Source organism: Bidens hawaiensis, unplaced genomic scaffold (assembly GCF_021521415.1).
Source record: "Bidens hawaiensis isolate Kalapana, Puna unplaced genomic scaffold, B.hawaiensis_p1.1 tig00014198_1, whole genome shotgun sequence".
In the NCBI taxonomy this organism is placed as follows: Eukaryota; Viridiplantae; Streptophyta; class Magnoliopsida; order Asterales; family Asteraceae; genus Bidens; species Bidens hawaiensis.
This window is the reverse complement of record NW_027492221.1, coordinates 215,443-239,802: the sequence shown is the minus strand read 5'-3', so window position 1 is coordinate 239,802 and position 24,360 is coordinate 215,443. Positions and strand designations below refer to the sequence as shown.

Below are 24,360 nucleotides of genomic sequence, written 5' to 3'. Positions count from 1 at the left end.
AGGATTTTCGTTTTAATATTAAAGCTTAGTTGTGAGGGTCATATTTATAGGGTTATTAGACACACACCAGAAATTCAAGCTTAAAATGTTACGGTTTTGAAATAAATAATTAGAATATTAATACTCACATTCGTAGAATGTGCGAAGCGCTTCACGAGCCACTGTCGCCGACATCTATAAGTACTCTTCCATGGCGTCGCTCACAGTCCCGTACGCTAGTTGACGAATTGCCGCCGTGCATTTTTGCATTGTTGAATATCCCGGTTTACCTCTCGCGTCCGCCCATTGTTGGAAGAATGCATAAACGCTTTCTAAATCACCAAGTATTCGTAAAAATAGTTGGCGACTCATTCGAAAACGGCACCGAAATTGTTCCGAACCAAAATTCGCGTCCGACGAAAAATAAACTTTCATCAACCGGTCACGCGCACCTACGCAATCCCGTTGAAGATGAGGCCGTCTTGCTAGTGGTTATGACCTTTCGTAATTCTGGACTACGAGTCGGGTAGCCTCTACAACGGCACTAAATATCGCTTCATCCTCTGAATCCGAATTGTAAATATCGTCGATATCGAGCTGGAAGTCGAATGTGAAAGATGAGTCGGAAGACATATTTGAGGAGAAAGTTTTATAAAGTTTAAATAGGAGAATGGGATGTTTGTAGAGGTTGGGTGATTGGTGTATATATATATATAGTATTTTATATTATTTTTTTTTTAAACGGTAAAATACCGTTGGTGGTGGCCCCCACCTCACCCCCCCCCCCATCACGCCTATCGTCTGCTCCACCCTCACCCCCTCCGCGCCCCACCTCACCGCGCCCCTCGGCGGTGTTTTCCCCCCACCGCGCCCGTCTCCCCCTCCCTTCCGCGCCCATAGCGCATAGTCTTAGTGGTTGATTCTTCTAAGTGTTAAGGCTTCGAGCAAGCTACACTTCAACGAGTAAGAGTATTCTTCTATCGAGCATTGATTGCCAATCGAGCAAACAGCATGATCATACAAGTTTTAACCAAGTGTTACGAGCACAGGATGGTCGAGCACATGGGGACAAGCATGGATGCAATAAAGAGATGTCATGTGATCAAAGCAAGGACTTCGAGCATAGTTCAGTTCCTCGAGCAAGATTTACATCCGAGCATGCTAAAGATTGCTCAATAAGTCTAAGGAAAAGACTGAACACATCAAGAAGAATGAGCTTGCTCGATGGACTAGTTCGAGCAAAGCAAGGATTGGTCAAGAGTAATGAAACTTGCTGGAGGAGAATATCTTCACTGAAGATATTCTAAGTAAAGTATGCTCGAGGACATTCATCTAGCATACCTTGCATAGTGAGTCTGCTCGAGCAAGATTGTTACCTTGCTCGAAGACTCAACACTTGTATTTGTTTTGTCTTTCATTATGTAATGATTAGGAACTTCTAGAAGGAATGTCAGGGTCTATAAATAGGGTCCTAGGTTTCCATTTAGGGCACGGATAACGACGCACACAATACGAGAAAGATTCTAAAAGAATATTCTATTTGTTTCCTCGTACAGCTGTCGCCGTCATACACGAAACCCTAGACATTCCTTTCACTGTTGTATTAAATGATATATTAAATACAATGAATCTTTATCTTTGATTGTGTTCTTATTGATTATTCATTATCGTTTCGTGTTTGCTATATCACACCTTCGTTCCCACTTGTTGGATATCCTGATTCCGTCGAGATATTCAATAGGCCTTTGGGTTACAGAGTCATAGTGTTCTTATCAACCTTTATAAGGTTTCACCCGACTCACGGTCCTGACAATAAATAATAATAATAATAATAATAATAATAATAATAATAACAACAACAACAATTAATAATAAATAATAACAACAATAATAATAAATATTAATTATAATAATAATAATTATTATTATCAGTAACAATAACAATAACGATGATGATGATGATGATGATGATTAATCATTAAAAAAAAAGAAATAAGTATTAGCGGCGGCGTATAGCACTGTACGCCGCCACTGACCTTCCCTGAAAAACCAACGGCCGGAATCCAGCCTCAATACAGGCGACTCCGGCCGTCGTATATCAACATCATCATCATATCAACATCATACTCATCATCAATATTCATTCAAGAAAAAAAATACCTCGTGTCGTGCTAGCGTGTCGTTCCAATCGAAGCTCGTGTCGTGTCCGTCTCGGTGCTCGAACGATGTTTGGATGCTCAGATGCTTGGAATGTGTTTGTGTGTGTTTGAAATTTGAAATGAAACAATAATGGGGCAGATAGGCATACGGGGGGTTATAAGGGGGTTAATACACCGCGTAAAGTGATATAAGGACGACTGAAATTCAAAAGAATATCTATACTATATATAATATATGAGAGAATGGTAAATTAAGACACTTGATTTTAAGAGTTTTACAATTGCTAATGCCTAAATTACATGTGTAAAAAGGGGTAAACTTGTCTTTTAAAAACAATTCACCCAATTTACAAGTTTTATCACCCCGTCTTTAACCATATTATGTTTTTAATTTCAATTTTAAACCAACTTCCCACCCACGATTTTTAAACGCCCATAACCTTTTTATACGTAAATATTTTCATTAAAAAAATTACATCGTAAAAACGAGTATTTTATTCTCTTTAATTTGAGAATGTTATTGTCATAATTTTTTTCAATTTAAAAAAACTTAATATGTTACGTAGGGTGTTCGCCGGTTTTGATGGTTTTTAAGTTAAACTTGTGAGCCCAACCATTAGTACCTATTTTTTGCCATCCAAAACCAAAACAAAATATTGAAAATTGAAACCGAACCATTACTAACAGCATGGTTCTAGTTTTGTAGTTTAAGCTATGATAATAAATTTTGTTTAAATTAAATATAATACTTGAAAGGATCATAACACGAAGAATGATAATTTTTGCCACATTAATGGTAAACATTAATAGAAGACCTACGAGACGAAATAATAACAAGAACAAAGATTACAAAAAATCATACTGTAATTATTAGGTTAATTTAAAGTTGTAATAGCTAAGTTTCCTTGTATTTAAAAAGACTTTGTAAAATTATATTTTAAATATATCTAATATATATAACAAAACATATATAATACTAAATAATAAAAAAATTAAAAAATGCATTCAACATTTACAACCTGGTTCGGTTTCCAGTATAAAACCACGAACCAAAACATTCACTACAGTTTGAAAATTTTGAAACCGATTAACGGACCAAAAGTATAAAAAAAACAATCGTGAAACCAAACCGATGATCGGTTTAAACAATTTCAAGATTTTAAACCAAACTATAAACATTCATAATTGTTATGTGATTAACAGAGTCTGCGTCGAACACGCCATGTCACGCGGAGACCCATTTAATATTTTTAAATCTAGTAGAATGTTTACTAGAATATGGTTTTAACATATCCAAAAGACTACTTAATGCACTTTTTAAATGTACGAGTGGGGTAGCATTGGAAAAATCTCGATAACATCAAGGTTTTATTTGCATTGCTGTTCTGATAGAAATCAAATTGATAAACAAGAAACAATCAACGAATTGTGTTTGTGTAAGACTCGTAGTGTGTGTTTACAGAAGATAATAACAACAAAGATGGTATTAAGAATACTTGGTAATTTTGTCTTTACAACGAATATATATATATATATATATATATATATATATATATATATATAAACGAAGACCCTAAAATCCTACGTGTCGCGATGTGGTCGCTCTCCCCTTTTATGGAAGCCACCAGATTACTTGATTTTTAAATGAAGGCATCTCATTGATTTAACCCAAATTCATGGGTATGGGTCTTACCAAAACCAGATAGCTCTTAAACGGGTTATAACATCTCATTAAATTAAAAATTAATCTTACCAATTATTTGATATGAAAATCCTATAAAATAGAGATATACTAAAATTTAATATCCAATTTAAAAAGAAAAATATATTTATAATTAATAAACAATTTTATAATAAAAAACATAAGCGGGTCATGGATCACAAAATCCATATAGCTTTTAAACGGGTTATAACATATCATTTATTTATGAAACCCTTTCATCATCAAACCCTAAGTAGATTATTAACTTTCTTACAATAAAGAAATTTAAAATCCAAAAAATAAATATTAAAAAACAAAAAATGTAAAACAACCATTTTCTCTAGCCATCAGATTGCTTTATTTGTAAATGAAGGCTTCTCACGCATATGACCCGAATTCACGGGTAAAGGTCTCACCAAACCCTGATAACTCTTAAACAGGTTATAACATCTCATTATATTAAAAAATAATCTCATCAAATATTTGATATGAAAATTCTATAAAATAGGGATATGCTAAAAATTAATATCATATTTTATTTAAAAAATATATTGTTTATAATTAAGAAAAGAAACAAATTTATAATAAAGAAAATAATCGGGTAATGGGTATCACCAAACCCAGATAGTTTTTAAACCGGATTATAACATATCATTTATTTGTGAAACCATTTCATCATCAAACCTCAAGTATATTAATTATTAACTTTCTTACAATAAATAAAATTAAAAACCAAATCTACATATATAAATATTAAAAACGAATAATGTAAAACAACGTCCGTATTACGGGGGATAAAATCTAGTATATATATAGAGAGGTGGGTTCTAGTGAAAACTCCTCTTAAAGAGAAAACTTAAAAACTCCTAAAAACTTCTAAAAAACTATTTTTAACTTTTTTTTTAAAGTTTCTTTTTCCCATTATTCTTATATGTTGTTATTGGTTCAAAAAAAAAAAACAAACTTGTCGATAACTTCGTCGGTATAGTGCGCATGTGTAATAGTGTGCAGTGCATATATGCAAAAGTGTTTGTATTGCATAGAATACAACATTATTGCACATATTTGATACACACTATTGTATATATGCAATATAAGACTAATACACACATCGAATACACATTAGTACGTATGTGTAATACAACATTAACGCACATGTGCACCACATCGACTTTTATTTTATTATTATTTTTTTTCCATATAATACAACACTACTACACATATACAACACACAAATATTGAATATATGCAATAAAACACTATTAAACTCAAAAATACATAGTAATACACATCTGTAATACAACGGTATCGCACAGTAATACGTATGTGCATTACAGCGAGGTTTTTTTTATTTTTTTTATATTTTTCGAGTGAAATATAAGAACATATAAGAATAATGGCTAAAACAGAATTTTGAAAATATTTTTTTATTTTTAATTAAAAATTAGGAGTTTTTTAGTTTTCTCTCTAAATGTGAGTTTTCTCTTGATCCTCTCCCTATATATATATATATATATATATATATATATATATATATATATATATATATATGGCATTCATTTAGAGCATTTACATCCTACATATCAAATTATGAGAATATCGAATTATGAGAGTGAGTTTTTTATAATTTAGGGAACAGTTTATGGTGATGAGTAGAGTTGAGAGAAAATGTAAAGGTGTTTCTATATATTTGAAAAGTTTATGTAGCACTCCATAAATTTTTTAATATTTTTTAAAGTGTTTGTGAGTAGAGGAGATATAAAAGTATTAGGAACAAAGCGACGCACGGAAGCAAAACAACACACATATACAAAACGATAAACACGTATAAACAAAAATATAAACGACACAAAAATTTTAACGTGGTGCGGTCCCCATGAGGAGACCTACATCCACAGTTTACAACTAGGTATTTCTTATTAGGTCAGAACCAACATTTACAATTACATGATGGGAAATATATATAACTACCAAGATTATGGTTAAACAAAATTAGGAACCAAAACCGGGTCTCCCACTTGAAGGCCTTGCGATAAACTCAAGCCCGCCGTCCAAGCAAATAAGAATCCTAGTCATCCAGTAACTCCATTAATCTTGAGTAACAGAAATCTATCAAGCCACCAGTTCTAGGAACAAGCTAAAACTTCAACAACAGAAGTTCTCCAAGCCTCTAGTTCCCCCATGAACAAGCTAAGGTTTCAACCAATCCACCCTAGTTGTAGTGTCCCTTCACATCAGTTACCTAAAAGGCCCATTGAAACTCTAGAGAGCTCCAATCCAGTCACCACATACCCAGCCATGGAAAAACTTGCCAAAGGCTCATCCTTAATCTTAACCCGACCTCACTTACTCACACTACTGGCTCCAGAAGACTTCAAGAGGATAAACACTCTACAAATCAGCAAACTATACCAGGAGAGATTTTCACATTCGGATTCCCGGTTCTCTGAACTCAACGTCCCTTTGGAAACAAACCTAGAACACACTGCGTGCTCCCACCATTACCAAAACCCTGAACATGTTCAGACCTCCGAATAAGCTCAAGCTGGTATCCCCCGTGGCTCTAAGCTTCATATCTGTAAACTGAAACCTCTTAGTTCTACCCGATCAGCGAGCCACGACCTTATAACTCGGAAGTCGGTTCACTTCTTCCAACGATACAGAAACTGTATCTTCCAAAAGTCCTTAACGAAAATATTCTCCAATGCTTCATTGAAGTGAGTAACAAGAAATAAAGCATACCAGAATCTTGAACCCCAAGAGTCTTCGCTGCCTTCACTAAGTCCCAATGCATCAACCGCAGATACATTCTCAGAAGCAGAATTCCAAACCTTTCGACATTGACTCTTAAAATGTCCCACCTCCATGCAGCCTACCAAGTCAACTATGCCCAGCTTCTACTGTCTATGTTGTCCTAATCATGCCACATCAACACTCCATGAGATGAACCCCATTTGTACTTTCCTTGCAAATAACTTTACCCAGCACAAGATCCCGATCCTCTCAAATTTTGTATCACTGATCACCACCAAACAGGATATAACTTCACAATTCCAAATGAACAAGAAGTAATAATCACAATTCCAAACCAGCTAACAGGCAAACAGTTATAACAACAATAGTACTTTTATAAAAGCAAGCGGTACCAAGGGTTCTATGGCCATACGCATGACCAGTTAACGCAAACCCTAATCGAAAGATCATTCAAACGAGCAATAGTTCACATGACTTTCCACTGACCTTCTTTTTTTCACCTATGTCATCACCAGCACACCTACTAGTTTCATTTCTCTAGGTTTATCCTATATTAGTTCCCTTTGACAAACCAACCAACCTAAATCTTTAACCATTAAACACTTCAATCATAACCATCCCGTCTTCAGCTCTTGCTTCTCTCTTAAACGAAAACTAAACAAAGAATACTTATTTCATGTGATAACAACCCAACAAAGTTTTTTTATATGACCCACTCCCCAAGAAACAACCGTGACTTCAACAATTACCACTGACGCAAAAAAAATAACATGTTCTTAAAAACGTCGTGTCTTGCCAAAATCAAGCCACACGGACTAAAGAAAAACACACGACCACAGAACCCGTTGTCAACTAAGAACTCGGTCACACCCCGTCACGACGCCCGTAATCAAAACTTGCCCGGTTACAAACTCGGCCATAGCGTTTTTTTTTTCTGCGAATTGAATGAGATTCCTACCTCGTGATTTATTTCACTGATGGGTGGTTTGTATAGCCACCCTTAAGTGTAGTAATTCAAGTTAAAACGTGTGAGCTTATGTATAAATTCAAGGATTTGGATTACTACACTATATTGTGTGAATGCAAGTACAATTGAGAAGAAAAGGGTGCTAGAGTATGCTATGATGGAAAGGAGCAAGAGAGGCGAAACGGGAGGCTAGCAATCAAGAGTTGGAGATAAAAAGATGATAATGGTCCTGAAGCCACCGTAGCTTACGGTACACACCGTAAGCTACGGTGGAGTATTTTGCCGTACAATGCTGCCGTAAACAGAACTTTGTGGCATAATGATTTTGAAGCCTGCACGCTGGTGGCGGTTACAACTCGAAATTGATGTTATAATTGCCTTTTGAGATGCTTTTCATCAGATTCTGTTTGGAGACAATTTTTGGGTAATTTTGGTGCTTTAGAACAGGTTTTTGAGTGCTTCTAATTGAAGATTAACATCAATCTTTAATTCTTTGGATTAAACATTGGTTTGATGATGACAATCATTTGTGGCTAAACCCTTTGGTGTTTCTCTTGGATGTAAGGTTATTCACAAAACACTTATGTAAATTGTTCTTGAACTTTGATTGATTGACTAATTGTTATGTTAATATAATCATGATGTTATTGTGATTGTTTGTAAATTGTCCATATCATTTAAACCTAATTTCAATCTATATGTTCTTGGTGTCGTTGACAATTAGATTTAGTGGAAGGAATTAGGGTTAAAATTATTGATTGCTTACCAAGTAACAACCTCGCGTTCTAGGAATCCGAGTACTTAGTTTTTGATTAATCACAAACAATTATATTTACACAAAACCGAGATATTATGGTTTATCCATTAAACTTTAACAAGAGTGTTGCGTAATAACCCGAAATCCAAGAGGAATACTCGCTTAATCGATTGTTTACAACTTATTTGCTAATTTATTGTAGTTCATAAAACCAAATCAAAATCATCTTGAAGACTACTTTTTGTAATTTACTTTTATATTTAGTTTAACTGTTAAGCTATTTATTTAACACATATTCCACAAACTCCTTGCGTTCAACACCTACTTACTGCTATCTATTTAGTTGTAATTGGTTTATTTTTGAGTGAGTCTTCGACCTCACATCACCAAGTTCAATCCGAACCCAGACCAATGATGGAAAAAAATCAAGGAACACAAAACAGAACTATTAACCAAATCCAAACTTAAACCCTAACTCAGCCGCCAATCTTGAACCGTCGATCACTAATGAACACGAACCCAAAATCAACCCCACGATTTCAATATTTGAACCAAAATAAACTAAAACAACGAGTCATTTTCCATGCAATGAGTCGTGTATTCAATGAGCCTAAGCTCTGATACCACTTGTTAGGAACAAATCGGCACGCAAAGGCGAAACAACACACACATGCACAACGATAAACATGCATAAACGAAAATATAAATGACACAAGAATTTTAATGTGGTTCAGTCCCCGGGGGGGACCTACATCTGGATGCTAGACTATTGCTATCTAGTCAAAAACAATACTAATCAGTGTCCTGATCACCTTAAACTAGTCAGGATAAGTAGGGTGTCGACCATGAGGAGTATATGGTCAGTGCAACGTGAAACTAATTCCTAACATTATGAAGTAAACAGTTATGAGTCCTGATCACACTAGCAAATGATTTGGTTTAATATCAAACTAGTAATTGAGCAAAGTTCAATCAAATAGCAAAGTAAATCACACCCGGGAATTCAAGTAAGCAACTAATAGTATTATCATGCAACTTAACAGATTAATCATCATTGGTTAACTAAAGATTTTTTAACAAGCTAAACCATAGGTATCAACAATCACTAACACACGGCACTGGTTATCAAACGATCCCTGCTAGTATGACTCAACTAAGGGCAATTGTATGCAATTTTGCAATTAACTAGTTAACACAACCCTACAAGCAATTATTATAGCAACCGGCAAACTAATCGCTTTGATTGGCAAAAACCTAAACCAACTGAATGCACAGTAATACTAAACATCAATACTTATAGATTAATGACAGAGAATTACAATTAGTTTTTCTAGTAAATGAGAAAAATATTGAAAGATTACAAATTATACATCCCATGTATGACTCGAAATGGTTAGCAGCGATTTGCCATCTCTCGGTCTTCAATCTTGATGTTATGGAGCATATAGATGATCTAGAAATAGTAAGAATTGATGAGAGAACTCTCTTCTACACTGAAAATGGTCTGTAAACTGCTTCCTGACAAATAGGGTCGTGAAAGTATCATAAAGATGAAAACCCTAACATTCCCCTTTGTGCAACCCATCGCAGTACGCGATGGGTCCTTTCCTGGTCCATCACGTATCACGATGGACCTTAGTCAACATTAAAATAATAACTAACACCATCGCGTTAGGCGATGGTCATCATTCCAACCCATCATGTACCACGATGGGTCCCTTCATCAGCTGAACTCGTTTTTCGTCTCGTTTCGCGTGATAGGCATTCTAGGTCTTCATCCCGTGCTCGCACAGGTCCAAATTAACCTCTTCAAGTATCCATGACCAGAAACACAACAACCACGTATGAAGTACCAAAGTTCCTAAAATAAACACTCGAACTATGTATAAACAGACCAAACATCGCATCCACGGGTTGCAACTAGGTATTTCTTATTAGGTAAAAACCAACAATTACAATTATATATATATATATATATAATTATCAAGATTAGAGTTAAACATAATTAGAAACCAAAACCGGGCCTCTTAATAAAGCTGGCCCGAAGGCCTTCATAACCCAACAAAAAGGTAATGATAAAGTTAGAGAAAAATATTATTTAATTGAGCATTAGATAGAAAAAGCAGTGATTTTTAGTGTAATTTTGGATTTGAAGATAGATGAAGGGATGCGAATGTTCTTATAGTGTCACACCCCAACTTAGAGCCTAGGCGTGTGACTCATAAGTTGGTACATGTTCTGTAAATATATCAGAGTTTAAGGTTGTAAAGCGGAAGACTTAATTAAAATATTATTATATTCAAAAGACGGGATTTTAAAACACCCGTTGATTTATACAAAAAGTGTTTGGATAACAAAACCATGATTTACATTATTTTAATAATAAATGTCCATTGAGCCATCAAATTGTCTAACGGCTATCCATTATCTCTAAACACCTATTCTCCATTACCTGTAAAACAGTTATAAAAATACGTCAGCAACACATGCTGGTGAACACGCTGACACAAAATATTTTAACACTTAGTTATCCCCTCGGGTATCTTATGACCCGTCCCATCGTGGCTTAGGAAATAACCAAGCCAAATTTACTATTATAAACATCCAGTTCTACTTGAAACCACTCAGCGATACCGCAGCATCGAGGACTTAGCAACTACCAATATACACGAGATAATCCCCTCTCAACATTACTTAGGTCCGGCCCAACGTGGCGGAGGCATTAGTAAGTGTGGTGCGGTGTGCCCACCGTCTACCCACATATGTAAGGATCCAAACAAACGTATACAATAGCCTAAGGGCCAGAGATTAATTTCGTTTATAAAGTTTTAGGGATCAGCCAGAGACAAGGGTACATGCACCGATCAGCCGGTCCCGATGATTGAGTGCTATGTGCCTTATGTCCAAGGCTTGATGCAAAACTACTATCGAGCCGGGGGTCTCACCGGAAGCAGCCTCTCTATCCTTATGGGGTAGAGGTAAGGCTGTCTACATCTTACCCTCCTCAGACCCTACCATAGCTTTGCTATTGGTGGGATATACTGAGTACGATGATGATGATGATGATGATGATGATGAAAGTTTTAGGGATATATAATCCCATGAAAATATTCAAAAGACTTGTTTTATAAAAGTTATAAAAGTTGGGCGTATTCACCTTTCTTCTTGTTTGGTGTTTCTCACCGATTTTTCTTGTTACCTCGGACCTATAGTACGAGAATAACGTTTTATAAGTACTAGATCAACGATCTAGCTTTAGACCTTTAGTCCGTTTGCATAACCTTTACCTTGAAAATCTCGCCGTTTACATCGCCCTTTGACCCGTTTGATTAGTATAACAAATTTAGACATCAACGTAGAATGAAAATCAACATATTAATTGATTTTTAACAACCTACAATCACAAATTAATTCCGTTAAACTCGCCGGATTTGTGGAAAAATCAAATCAATACAATTAACTAGTTATTGACTCAATTGATAGTATAAATAGGACCCTATTGTTCATCTAAACTTGCTCACACCATCTTTACCCACTGAAATACTCTCTAAAGCTTATAATCAATCCGGCAAGTTCGTTTCCGGCGAGTTCGTGTTCTCCATCAAAACGACGTCTTAACGGGTAATCTTTATGTTGTTTTCGTTTAGTTTTGGCCGGTAATTAAAACCCCTAACATAGTCTAAGCAAACAAGGAACATATTAAACGAATTGCAAACCTAGGGTTTATGTATGAAGAAGATGACTTGAACTAATATATTTATATAAATTTTCCATCTCTAAATCAAATTGTTTTGGTAGATCAGTTGGTTAGTATGCGATATTGTGAACAAAAGGACCCGGGTTCGAAACCCGGGTCAGGCACTTGTTTTACTATTATTTTTTTTTATTACAGCTTTTGTTAAATGAAAGTAATCAAATAAATTGTTTTACAGAGATAATTATTTTTAACTTAAATAATTTTGTTATATAAATTTTAATTTATCACTTTCAACTAAAACCTAACTTCCACACTTGTTTAAAAAAAAACTAATTTTTAGCCCGTTAACTTAACCCGTTAAAACCGTTCGTTAACTCTAAACTCGTTAATATTATTCGTTAATCTTTATAATACACCTACGTAATCATTTTCGAGATAAAACTTGTACCCTTAAAAAATTCGTATTCCATTAATATTAAAGTTCGCTTATTAATAATTAAGTTATTAATTAAATAATATGTAAATAATATATTTCGTTAAAATCAGTTAAACTAATTTATGTTTTCGTTACTTTAATAATTTGATTATAATTCGTTACACTGTTAAAATAAGTTTATTCCGATACTTTACATTAAATCACTTAGATTCAATTTGTTAGTGTATAATTCGTAAGCTTAAACCGTTAAACTTATAATTCATAAACATTAACTCGTTAGCTTTAAATTCGTTAACTATAATTCGTTAGCTATAATCCAATAATAGTTATTCGAGATAAAATCCCTATTTAAAATCCGTACCTTGAAATTATTGTAACTTTCATATTAATGTTAAAGTTATAATATTAAAATAATGTAAATCGATAAAACCCGTTTAAGTTAAAAATGCCATTAAATGCGAATAACGCTTAGTCCTAAAATTTAAATTATAACTTTATCAATTCCGTTAATTAGATTTTGTCACACCCCAACCTAAGGCGGAAATGCTGGGACGTGATCCGATTGCTCACAACTCAAAGATACTATCATAATATAAAAGTGATAATATCTAATTAATTATTTCAATTCCAATATACACACACGTTTACAAATACAGTAACCAATTTAAATAACAAATATGAATTCAAATAAAGTTTAACTTGATTTCATCCTAAAGTCTTGTCTACGTGTCCAAGCTTCAAGCTTCCATACAAGTAACCTGCATATGCGTATAAAATGGAGTTTTTGTCAACATAAAGTTGAGTGAGAATATCATCAGTTTTACACAACAATAAAATAAGCAAAACGCAATAAGTGCGAATAATGAAATCAAACCGTAAACAAGTATGTGGACCGTTGCCAAGCGAATCGGGCATTGGTCACCAGCAGGAACACCCGCTATATGATTGATTGAATAGTAATTCCACCATACGAATGATTGAATGGTAACACAAGTAAGCAAGTAGCACGTATGATTGATTAAATCACTCACAATAACACGTATGCATCTGTTTGAATATATATATATATATATATGTGTGTGTGTGTGTGTGTGTGTGTGTATAATATGAAAGTATGAATATGTACGCATATGTCCCCAAAACGTTTGAAAACAGGTATAAAAAGGGGAATGATAAACTCACTTGATCGTGTATGCCAAACAGGAATGTATACGACAAGAAAGCGGAAATCACGCTCTTCAAGAATTATTGATAAGAATCCTAATTAAATGATATAATATTATGAACGAATTATAAATGATGTAACACGTATGATGAATTTAAGATTGCGATAGGATTGGAGTTACAATTATGTTTTTTACGTTATGGATTGAGCGATTGACCTCTACAGATTATTGTTATTATTTAATTATAAAACTCATTATTTGTCATAAAAATTGGGTTTACGAATAATTAGTTAAATAAATATGAGTTAAGACGTAATATAATAATAAACGTTTAGATATATAATTATTTTAAAATTTATATTTTAGAATCCTTAACGAAAGTTTAAGGATATAACTATAGGTAACACATTTAGTACGTTTGTTATACTCATACATACATATACATACATATATATATATATATATATATATATATATATATATATGTGTGTGTGTGTGTATATAATAAATAAATAAATAAATTTATGAATAACATTAACGACGAGAAAGATCAATATTAGCGTTAAATCTTAATAAAATAATCGCTGGTTTATTATTACTAATAAGATATATATATATATATATATATATATATATGTACATGAGAACTTGTATCGAGACCATTTGACAAGAAACGTTAACTCTAAGATGTCGATTTGAATAAAATATTGTTTATTTAATATTTAATATTACTTTTAATGTATTATAAATTAATAAAATAAGTCAAAACAATAACTAACAAAAAATACCAACAAAACAGGTTGCTGGGACTCGAACCCGGGTACACGGCCGGCCAAACAATTGAACTCACACACCCTAGCCAACTAGGCTAGGGTGTCAGTTGATTAATGTCTGGAAGCAGAACCTTATATATAGACGCAAACATGACCACACTTGATATAAACCCTAGAACACACAATCGATCAATCCCTTCAGCGTTTAATTAATTAATGTTAGGGTTATTGATCAGAAGATCACGACGAACTCGGACGTATAATCTATTACCTGAATCGTTGATAAATCATGGGTTAATCATGCTTAACGGCGCCGACAAGTGAGGACGACGAACGAGGTGTTTCCAGACTTCAAAAATCCAATTAACTATAGGGGTTTAGGTCGTTGGATTGTGAAGGAGCTCCAGACACGATGAATTGAATTCTATTCAAGCCTAGTTTATATAATAGATTTTTAAGTTAAGACGGTTTGTTAATTATACCAATACACATCAAATTGGATCTTGTTTCTTAATTAAATGACTTGTTTAGGCCGAATACGGTGGGAGAAATCACAAACATGATTTAATTCCGAGTTTAGAATGAAGATTGTGGTTCAAGCAACTAAACGGGTTCACGGTTTGGGTTAAACTGGTCTTTATCCATGGGTTACAGGTTTAGGTTAATTGTGTTATAAAAGATTATGCAAAATTTTCAATTTAGTCTTCAAATATTGGAGATGGAAACATTAGGGAATCGGAGTTTAGTTTTGGGCTAAAACGTACATCTTCCAAAGTTTATATATATATTAAATAAATATAATAAATAAATACAAATCGTATAATAATGTTTCGATAAACGGGATTATTTTTCGGTGTTTAAAATTTCCCGAACCATAAAATGAGTCGGGTTATGGATATAAGTTTGTACATGAAAAACCCAAGTTGTTACAGTCTCCCCTACTTTAGGGAATTTCGTCCGAAATTAAGGAAAACCACAACATCATCGTCTTGGAATCAAGCAAGCTTTTTAAAGAAAATACCACAACATAGAACTCATAATAACCGAAGCAACGCTTCAGTTGACAATCCGATATGGGCACTTATATATAGGATGTACCAGCGGCGTATCACCATGTCCTTATCATTTCATCATTCGTGCCGTTACCCTAGCTATCTTGGGTTCTAAATCATGACACACAATTTTACGTATTATGATTTCCATGCGAGGACTTGAATAATTATGTTCCGGACCATAATTACTCTTATCGTCGGAAGGTCCACATAGCTCGTTTCATCATGTGGGTTATAAAAGATTTAAAATAATCATTTTGAAAGGAACAAACATTTTGAGAATTTTAAAATTCAAAAGGTGATAAAGGTTCGAGCTTGATTAATAAAATCATGTAATTCTTGTTATATCTTTTGTTTATTAAGAGTAAGATTTGGAATTCGAGAGAAAATGGGTTTCTTGAAACAGATGCTATAATGAATTGTGATGGATATGAATAAAATGATAAGGTAAAATTACAAAAGCTTAACGAATTATAAAAGGAAACGTCATTCATAAAACGAAAACGTGCAACATAGTCCAACTCAAAATCGCCAAACGTCACAAAATAACCAAAGAGTCATTAAGGTGCATAAACAGAATAGTCTTAAAACGGAAATAAATAAAGCAATTAAAACTTCATGGTCTTCAAAGATCCTCAGTTACGGTTGGATTGATTTCCTTGACTTGGAGCACTTGAGGAACTTGGATCCATGATGACTTGAGCAGCAGCAGTAGATGAATTTGGAATAGCTTGGATACGTTGGACTTGAACAGCTTGCATAAGTGGGGCTGGGTTGAATTGAGTTGGGTAAACTTGAGCTTGCGGGTATGGAGTTGGATAAGGGTGAGTCACATTAGTGATAGGAGCTTGCAGTGGATATGGTTGATGGGTCGGGACTTGAGAAGTAGTAAGGAGGTAGCAGGGGGCAGGTATAGCTTGAGATTGATGTGCATGGATAAGTCGAGGACACGCATTGCGAAGATGACTAGGATCTCCACAATTATAGCAAGTGCGGGTTTTAGGAACACTGGGTTGAGCAGGTGGGGTAGTTTGAGTATCGGACGATACCCGGCAAGTGTTAGTAAGGTGACCATAACGGTTGCAATTGGTGCACAAGCGACATGGAGTTTGAGGCGGGTGGTGGTAGTTGTAAACAGAGCATATCGGAAAAGGTCCAGTATAGTTCTTCTTGTTAGGAGCATCTTGGTTGGAGGGTGGTGGGTTGGTTTTGTTAACACGATAATTGCGGTGGTTGGCCTTACGTTTGTGGTGAGAAGGATTACTAATGGGTTTGGGCTCGGCCTTTGCATCGGTAGAGGAATCGGTCTTAGAGTTGTCAAGGGTAGGTTTAGCATCTTTACTAGGCAGGGTTCCATCTCAAACATGGTCATCAGACAGTGAAGCAGCAAGAGTAATAGCTTCCTCAATGGAGAGAGGGTCTCGACTAACCACAGCATCACGGAAGATCGTCGGCAATCCATGAATGTATTTGCGAATACCACGAGCCAAAGGAGTCTTCCTTAAAACGATTTGAATAAGTTGAATTGTCACCTCCAATTTGTTTAAGCTCCCAAAACTCCGTCTCAAGCCTTTGCAGTTCATGCTCGGGACAAAACTCCCTCTTCATCGCATCCTTGAGTTCCTCCCAAGACATAGCCAAAACTTCATCAACACCATGTAAGGCTTTATAAGAGTTCCACCACGTGAGAGCTCGTTCTTCAAAGACGCTCGTTGCGAACCTAGTACGCTTATCTTCCAGACATTCACAATGGATAAATTTGTTCTCCATTTGTTCAAACCAGCGGAGGAGCTTAGTAGCATTCTCATCACCAACATAAGAAAGGGGTTTAGCACTTGTAAAGTTCTTGTAGTGGAAAGTGTTTGCTGTAGCCATGATCTCGGGTAAGGCAGTAGTGAACTCCTTAGTGATTCTAGCAGCCAGACGGCGATTATGAGGGGTCGACGAATGACGGTGGTTACGACGATGAGCGTGAGAAGACATTCTACGAGTATCAACAATGAAAAATTGTGTAAGATGACAGGTGAGTTGTAGGAATGAGTTAATATGAAATAATGGGGATGCGTAGGTATATGTGTATGTATGTATATGAATTAGTGCTAGTGAAGACTCGAGGACGAGTCGGGATTTAAAATAATATGTATGTGTTTGAAGCATTTAAATAATTAAACAATCTTATAAGATTTTCCAAGAATAAAATAATCAAGCATATCAAACTAGTTGGCCTCCCATGAGCTTTCCATGGCAATTTGAATGCCCCAACTAGATAAAGCAACATAAATTTTGTGAATTGGCCTCCCATGAGCGTTCCATGGCAATTTGTTGGCCCAATTAAAATATCGAGTAATAAACAATTGAGTTGGTCAGCCCATGAGCGTGTACATGGCATTTAACTGACCCAACAAATTAACGAATTATTGCATCAATGGAGTTGTTCGGACCATGAGCGTTACATGGCATTTAACCGACCCAACTAAATATCGAATAAATGAATTAAATAAACTTAAAATAACCAAAAACACAATTTAGAAGTATAACCATTTAGCCGGTTATGTTTACCACGCAACCGTTTAGCCAATTACGGGTACCACTTGAAGTTATGGTTGCATGACATTTGTCATGCCCCCACGCTTCAAGGTGATAGAATAAAACAAAACACGGGAATTCTTAAGGAATTTCCCACAATAAAAGATAATCTACTAAAAGAAAAGGTTTAGAAAAAGATTTTGAATGTGAGGCATAGCCTCGGAAGTTGTATGTGTGTGTGCATTAAACAAATAAGATAAATGCGATTAAATAATTAATGTAAGCAAGCTGCAAACAATATAAATAGCACATAAGGCAGTTCAGATAAGCACGTAGAGGGTCCTATGCATATGTCTAGGACAAGTTCTAACGACCTATCTTATAACCTTCGGCTCTGATACCAATCTGTCACACCCCAACCTAAGGCGGAAATGCCGGGACGTGATCCGATTGCTCATAGCTCGAATATACTTTCATAATATAAAAGTGATAATATATAATTAATTATTTCAATTCCAATATACACACACGTTTACAAATACAGTAACCAATTTAAATAACAAATATGAATTCAAATAAAGTTTAACTTGATTTCATCCTAAAGTCTTGTCTACGTGTCTAAGCTTCAAGCTTCCATACAAGTAACCTGCATATGCGTATAAAATGGAGTTTTTGTCAACATAAAGTTGAGTGAGAATATCACCAGTTTGACACAACAATAAAATAAGCAAAACGTGATAAGTGCGAATAATGAAATCAAACCGTAAACAAGTATGTGGACCGTTGCCAAGCGAATCGGGCATTGGTCACCAGCAGGAACACTTGCTATATGATTGATTGAATAGTAATTCCAACATACGAATGATTGAATGGTAACACAAGTAAGCAAGTAGCACGTATGATTGATTAAATCACTCACAATAACATGTATGCATTTGTTTGAATATATATATATATATAGTATGAAAGTATGAATACGTACGCATATGTCCCCAAAACGTTTGAAAACAGGGTATAAAAAGGGGAATGATAAACTCACCTAATCGAGTAAGCCAAACAACAATGTATACGACAAGAAAGCGGAAATCACGTTCTTCCAGAATTATTGATAAGAATCCTAATTAAATGATATAATATTGTGAACGAATTATAAATGATGTAACAGGTATGATGAATTTAGGATTGCGATAGGATTGGAGTTACAATTATGTTTTGTACGTTATGGATTGAGCGATTGACCTCTACGGAATATTGTTATTATTTAATTATAAAAATCATTATTTATCATAAAAATCGGGTTTATGAATAATTAGTTAAATAAATATGAGTTAAGACCTAATATAATAATAAACGTTTAGATATATAATTATTATAAAATTTATATTTTAGAATTCTTAACGAAAGTTTAAGGATATAACTATAGGTAACACGTTTAATACGTTTGTTATACTCATACATATATATATATATATGTATATATATATAAAATAAATAAATAAATTTATGAATAACATTTAACGACGAGAAAGATCAATATTAGTGTTAAATCTTAATAAAATAATCGATGGTTTATTATTACTAATAAGATATATATGTGTGTGTGTGTGTGTGTGTGTACACGGGAACTTGTAACGAGACCATTTGACAAGAAACGTTAACTCTATGATGTCGATTTGAATAAAATATTGTTTATTTAATATTTAATATTACTTTTATTGTATTATAAATTATTAAAATAAGTCAAAACAACAACTAACCAAAAATACCAACAAAACAGGTTGTCGGGACTCGAACCTAGGTACACGGCCGACCAAACAATTGAACACACACACCCTAGCCAAGGGCTAGGGTGTCAGTTGATTAATGTCTGGAAGCATAACCTTATATACAGACGCAAACATGACCACACTTGATATAAACCCTAGAATACACAATCGATCAATCCCTTCAGCGTTTAATTAATTAATGTTAGGGTTATTCATCAGAAGATCATGAGAAACTCGGACGTATAATCTATTACCTGAATCGTTGATAAATCACAGGTTAATCATGCTTAACGGCGCCGGCAAGGGAGGACTACGAACGAGGTGTTTCCAGACTTCAAAAATCCAATTAACTATGGGGTTTTAGGTCGTTGAATTGTAAGGAGCTCCAGACACGATGAATTGAATTCTAATCAATCCTAGTTTATATAATAGATTTTTAGGTTAAGACGGTTTGTTAATTATACCAATACGTATCAAATTGGATCTTGTTTCTTAATTAAATGACTTGTTTAGGCCGAATACAGTGGGAGAAATCACAAACATGATTTAATTCCGAGTTTAGAATGAAGATTGTGGTTCAAGCAACTAAACGGGTTCACGGTTTGGTTTAAACAGGTCTTTATCCATGGGTTACGGGTTTGGGTTAATTGTGTTATAAAAGATTATGCAAAATTTTCAATTTGGTCTTCAAAGATTGGAGATGGAAACATTAGGGAATCGGAGTTTAGTTTTGGGCTAAAACGTACATCTTCCAAAGTTTATATATATATTAAATAAATATAATAAATAAATACAAATCGTATAATAATTTTTCGATAAACGGGATTATTTTTCGGTGTTTAAAATTTCCCGGACCATAAAACGAGTCGGGTTATGGATATAAGTTTGTACATGGAAATCCCGAGTTGTTAAAGATTTCCTTTTGTTTCAATTATAGTTTGAGAAGTTCGGTTGCTTCGGTCTTGTTATCATGCTTACGGTTTTATTACAAGTTTTATCATCAACCTCTAAGGTGAGTTTCTCACAACCTCTTTTTAAACGTTTTCATATTTTGGGGTAGCATATGTATCTAATACAAATTCAAGTGTTTCGATTTCGATTACAAACTACAATTCACTATATGGACTTGTGTGTTACTTGATTACTTGCTCGAATTTACTTGCATGTAGTAGCCTCAATAAGTATGATCATATGCTCCCCTTTGCACTCAGCTCCATTGTATCGAGTGGAAAAGGGCCTCATTATCCGAGTACGTTGGTTGTTACCAACTGGAAAGGATCTTACTTGCGCGATTACCAGAGTACGTTGGTTGATACCAACTGGAAAGGACTTTACTTGCTCGTTTATCACTTGTCCATGAATTGTATGATTTTTACGTATTATATCAAACTGTGGGACTCTCACCATCTATGTTCATAGCTGACTTTATTTTATACATATGTTACAGGTGTAAAGATACAAGGATGAAAGTTAGAAGACACATAGTATGCCCATAGGATATTCAAAGAACAATTTATCATTTGTTTATTTGTTATAACTTATATTATTTGATAAACTTGTGTTACATGAGATTTAAATGAAATAATGTTATTATGGTCACCTAATAGTGTCACGTGTGTTTGAGCAATCTGTACGTCACATTCAGGCGTTTCCACTTTAGCCGGAGTGTTACATAGACGATGATTGAAACGGTATGATGTATATATAACCATTGCAAAGGTTGAAGAAAATAATGTTTCAATCATTAACTACCAAAGATAAGTGGGGGGGGGGGGCACTCATGGGTACTACTCATGTATCGAAAAATCCTGCATTGTCACCTCATTTATACCTTTTATAAGTACCCACAAATTACAAAATCATTTGCAGCACTTATCCACATGTGTAATTAATTAATTATTAATTCATTTCAATTATCCAATATTGAATCAATTTTATATGGCAAAGATTTGCCATGAAATGAAGACATGCGCCCTACTCATATGGGGTGACGCACCCTACCCACATGTCATGACGACGGTGTTGCTATATGATTTGGAAGCCATGCACCTTACCCATATGGGTGTCCCGTTCTCTCTAAAACCTATGATAATCTAATATGTCACGTTACAAATACAAAGATAACACAAATAACAAATGTTCTATTGCCAAGTTGAATCGTATACTAACATGTTCATGGAGTCATAATTAAATAGATTTACATAGTCATTGGCCTTTTGTCCAATGGCGTGCGGATGATGGTTAAGACTTGAGATCTTATGGTTTCAAGTTTGAAGTCTGACTCACTGGGATTTTCTCACAGTGGTGAGTTGCCTTCTTGATGGTGTCTTGGATGAGTCAATTCTGAGGCATCAAAATCAGTATAAACGGTTGGCATCCCGTCTTAGAATAACTCACTCAGATAAAGACAATACCTAATGCTATTAAAAAATGATTATATATATACATAGAAGTAACTACTTTTTAAAAAGAGGGGTTGTATTAAGTGAGACAGTAAATATTACAAGAATAAATTTAGAAGGGTCTAGTAATAATCCTTTGTTCTAAATAATAAATTGTATTCTTATAACAATAAATCTTGACTACTTAATTATTTGCTTAGTACCAAACATCTTTTTTAAGAGAGCATATGTTTCTATCAAGTAGGCTAGCCCTACATTAACATTTATTAATTGATGGGTTCATATTTTTATATTTATATGGTGTACGCTTGTTCAAATGAACGGAAAATTGTCAAACTAGATTACACATAATATTTTTTTTAGTTGTATTGTTTATCTACAAATATGCAACTTAAGTTATCTAAACAAATGTAGGCCCTATACATAAACATCAATAGGCTTTAGATCAATCGGCATGAAGGAGAAGTGAAGATTTGGACAGCAAAGTCTCAACTACAAATTGTGATACCACTGAGATTTTATCGCAATCGACCTCGGACGACTAGGTTTACCTAAAACAGAAGATGATGGAGTTGGATTACTCAGAAAAGTCTACGAGCAGGCATATGTGAATTGCCACCTTTTTGCCATCATTCTAGGGGTAAACCGGTAATTCCAAAGTTGTGTCATTGTAGGACAGATGGATAGGGTTATCAACATTTGATTGGCTAACAGATAATCGTAAAATTATGGGCCCAGAGACTGAACATCGTGAGGCCAATACCAAACAAGACCTTTGAGGAAGTTGTCTTGTCTTGTCTTGGAGAAAACTGAAAAAATGGCGGTTACAACAGCACCTCCGACTACCACTGCTACCGCTTTTCTCAAGACCGTTGACCGTCGTATTTCACCTGCCAACTCTCCGCCAATCTGTCCACTGTTTCCCGCCAAAAAACCATCCAGAATCTTAGCCATGGCTCCCAAAAAGAAGGTAATCAACTCCATCGATACGCAAATTCAATTTCCATTTCAGTTTCGGTTGGATGAGATTGTTTTCATGAATACCGGTACCGAACCGATAGATACCTTTATGATATTCAGTACCCACTTTTCTCAAATTTGGTATTTTCTGTATAGGTATTTTTTTTTTCGGTATTTGGTATTGATTGAATTAATGTAGAGTAGTAATGGGGTATCAGCTACCGGTTTCCGTATTAAGTACCGGCATATGTACATGGTTTTTGCTACATTTTGTATGTTTTGATTTTGGTATTATGGTTTGAATTTGATATGAGTTTTGATTTCTTGATTACTATCAGTAGAGATTGAGAAAAGAAATACGAAGGCGGGTTCCGTACCAGAACAATGCATTCGGTGGTATTTGGTACCCATTTTGTTCAAATTCAGTATTAGAGTTATGGTTCACATCACTTCACAATTATGTTTTTAAGAATAGTTGCGTTCTTTTTACATTTGTTAATGTTAGGTTAGTTTGTAAGTTTATTTTTGCTTCGATTGTATGTTATTAATTTCTCATACCTAGACATGTATAAAACTAGTTAAGTATGATTGCAGGTGAACAAGTATGACAGTAAGTGGAAAAAGGAGTGGTTTGGGGCAGGGTTGTTCTTCGAAGGAAGCGAAGAAGTAGAAGTGGACGTATTCAAAAAGCTGGAGAAGCGTAAAGTATTGAGCAACGTTGAGAAGGCAGGGTTGCTATCGAAAGCCGAGGAGCTCGGGTTTACTCTCTCTTCCATTGAGAAATTGGGGATTCTATCTAAAGCTGAGGAGTTAGGGCTTCTCAGCTTGCTTGAATCGGCTGCTGGATACTCTCCAGCCGCTTTAGCATCAGCTGCGCTACCAGTTCTGGTGGCGGCCATACTCGCAGTTGTGTTTATACCGGATGATTCTACTGTTTTGGTGGTGGTGCAAGCAGTAGTTGCGGGTACGCTTGTTGCCACTGCAGGTGGATTGTTGGTTGGTTCGATTGTGTTAGAAGGATTACAGGAAGCTGATTAGAGAGTTGGATTGTGAATAATGTACGTGTGCTGTTATTTAAATTTGTTGTGATTATATATGCTGTGAGTTTAATATTATGTGGAGGAAATGGTTAGGAAAATTAATCAACTTAGCAAATCGTGTGGTTGAACTCTGTGACTAAAGATAATCTATCACAGATAGAATGTTGTAGGGGTGTGTCTGATTCAAAATTTTGATTAATCCATGAAAAACTTAAGTAATGGCT

General features: G+C 34.8%; 1 protein-coding gene across 1 annotated transcript; it reads left to right on the top strand.

Annotated features, from left to right (window-relative positions):
- The first annotated feature begins 22,946 nt into the window (after nucleotides 1-22,946).
- LOC143546050 (uncharacterized) lies at nucleotides 22,947-24,134 on the top strand. The gene is made up of 2 exons (XM_077037800.1): nucleotides 22,947-23,106; nucleotides 23,691-24,134. The coding sequence occupies exons 1-2, from the start codon at nucleotides 22,954-22,956 to the stop codon at nucleotides 24,132-24,134; spliced, it is 597 nt and encodes a 198-aa protein (XP_076893915.1). The 5' UTR covers nucleotides 22,947-22,953.
- The last annotated feature ends 226 nt before the right edge of the window (nucleotides 24,135-24,360 follow it).

Coding starts and splice junctions, on each gene's coding strand:
- LOC143546050 (XM_077037800.1), top strand. CDS start 22,954: ATGGCGGTTACAACAGCACCTCCGACTACCACTGCTACCGCTTTTCTC. Junction 23,107..23,690: donor CCATGGCTCCCAAAAAGAAG/GTAATCAACTCC, acceptor GTATGATTGCAG/GTGAACAAGTATGACAGTAA.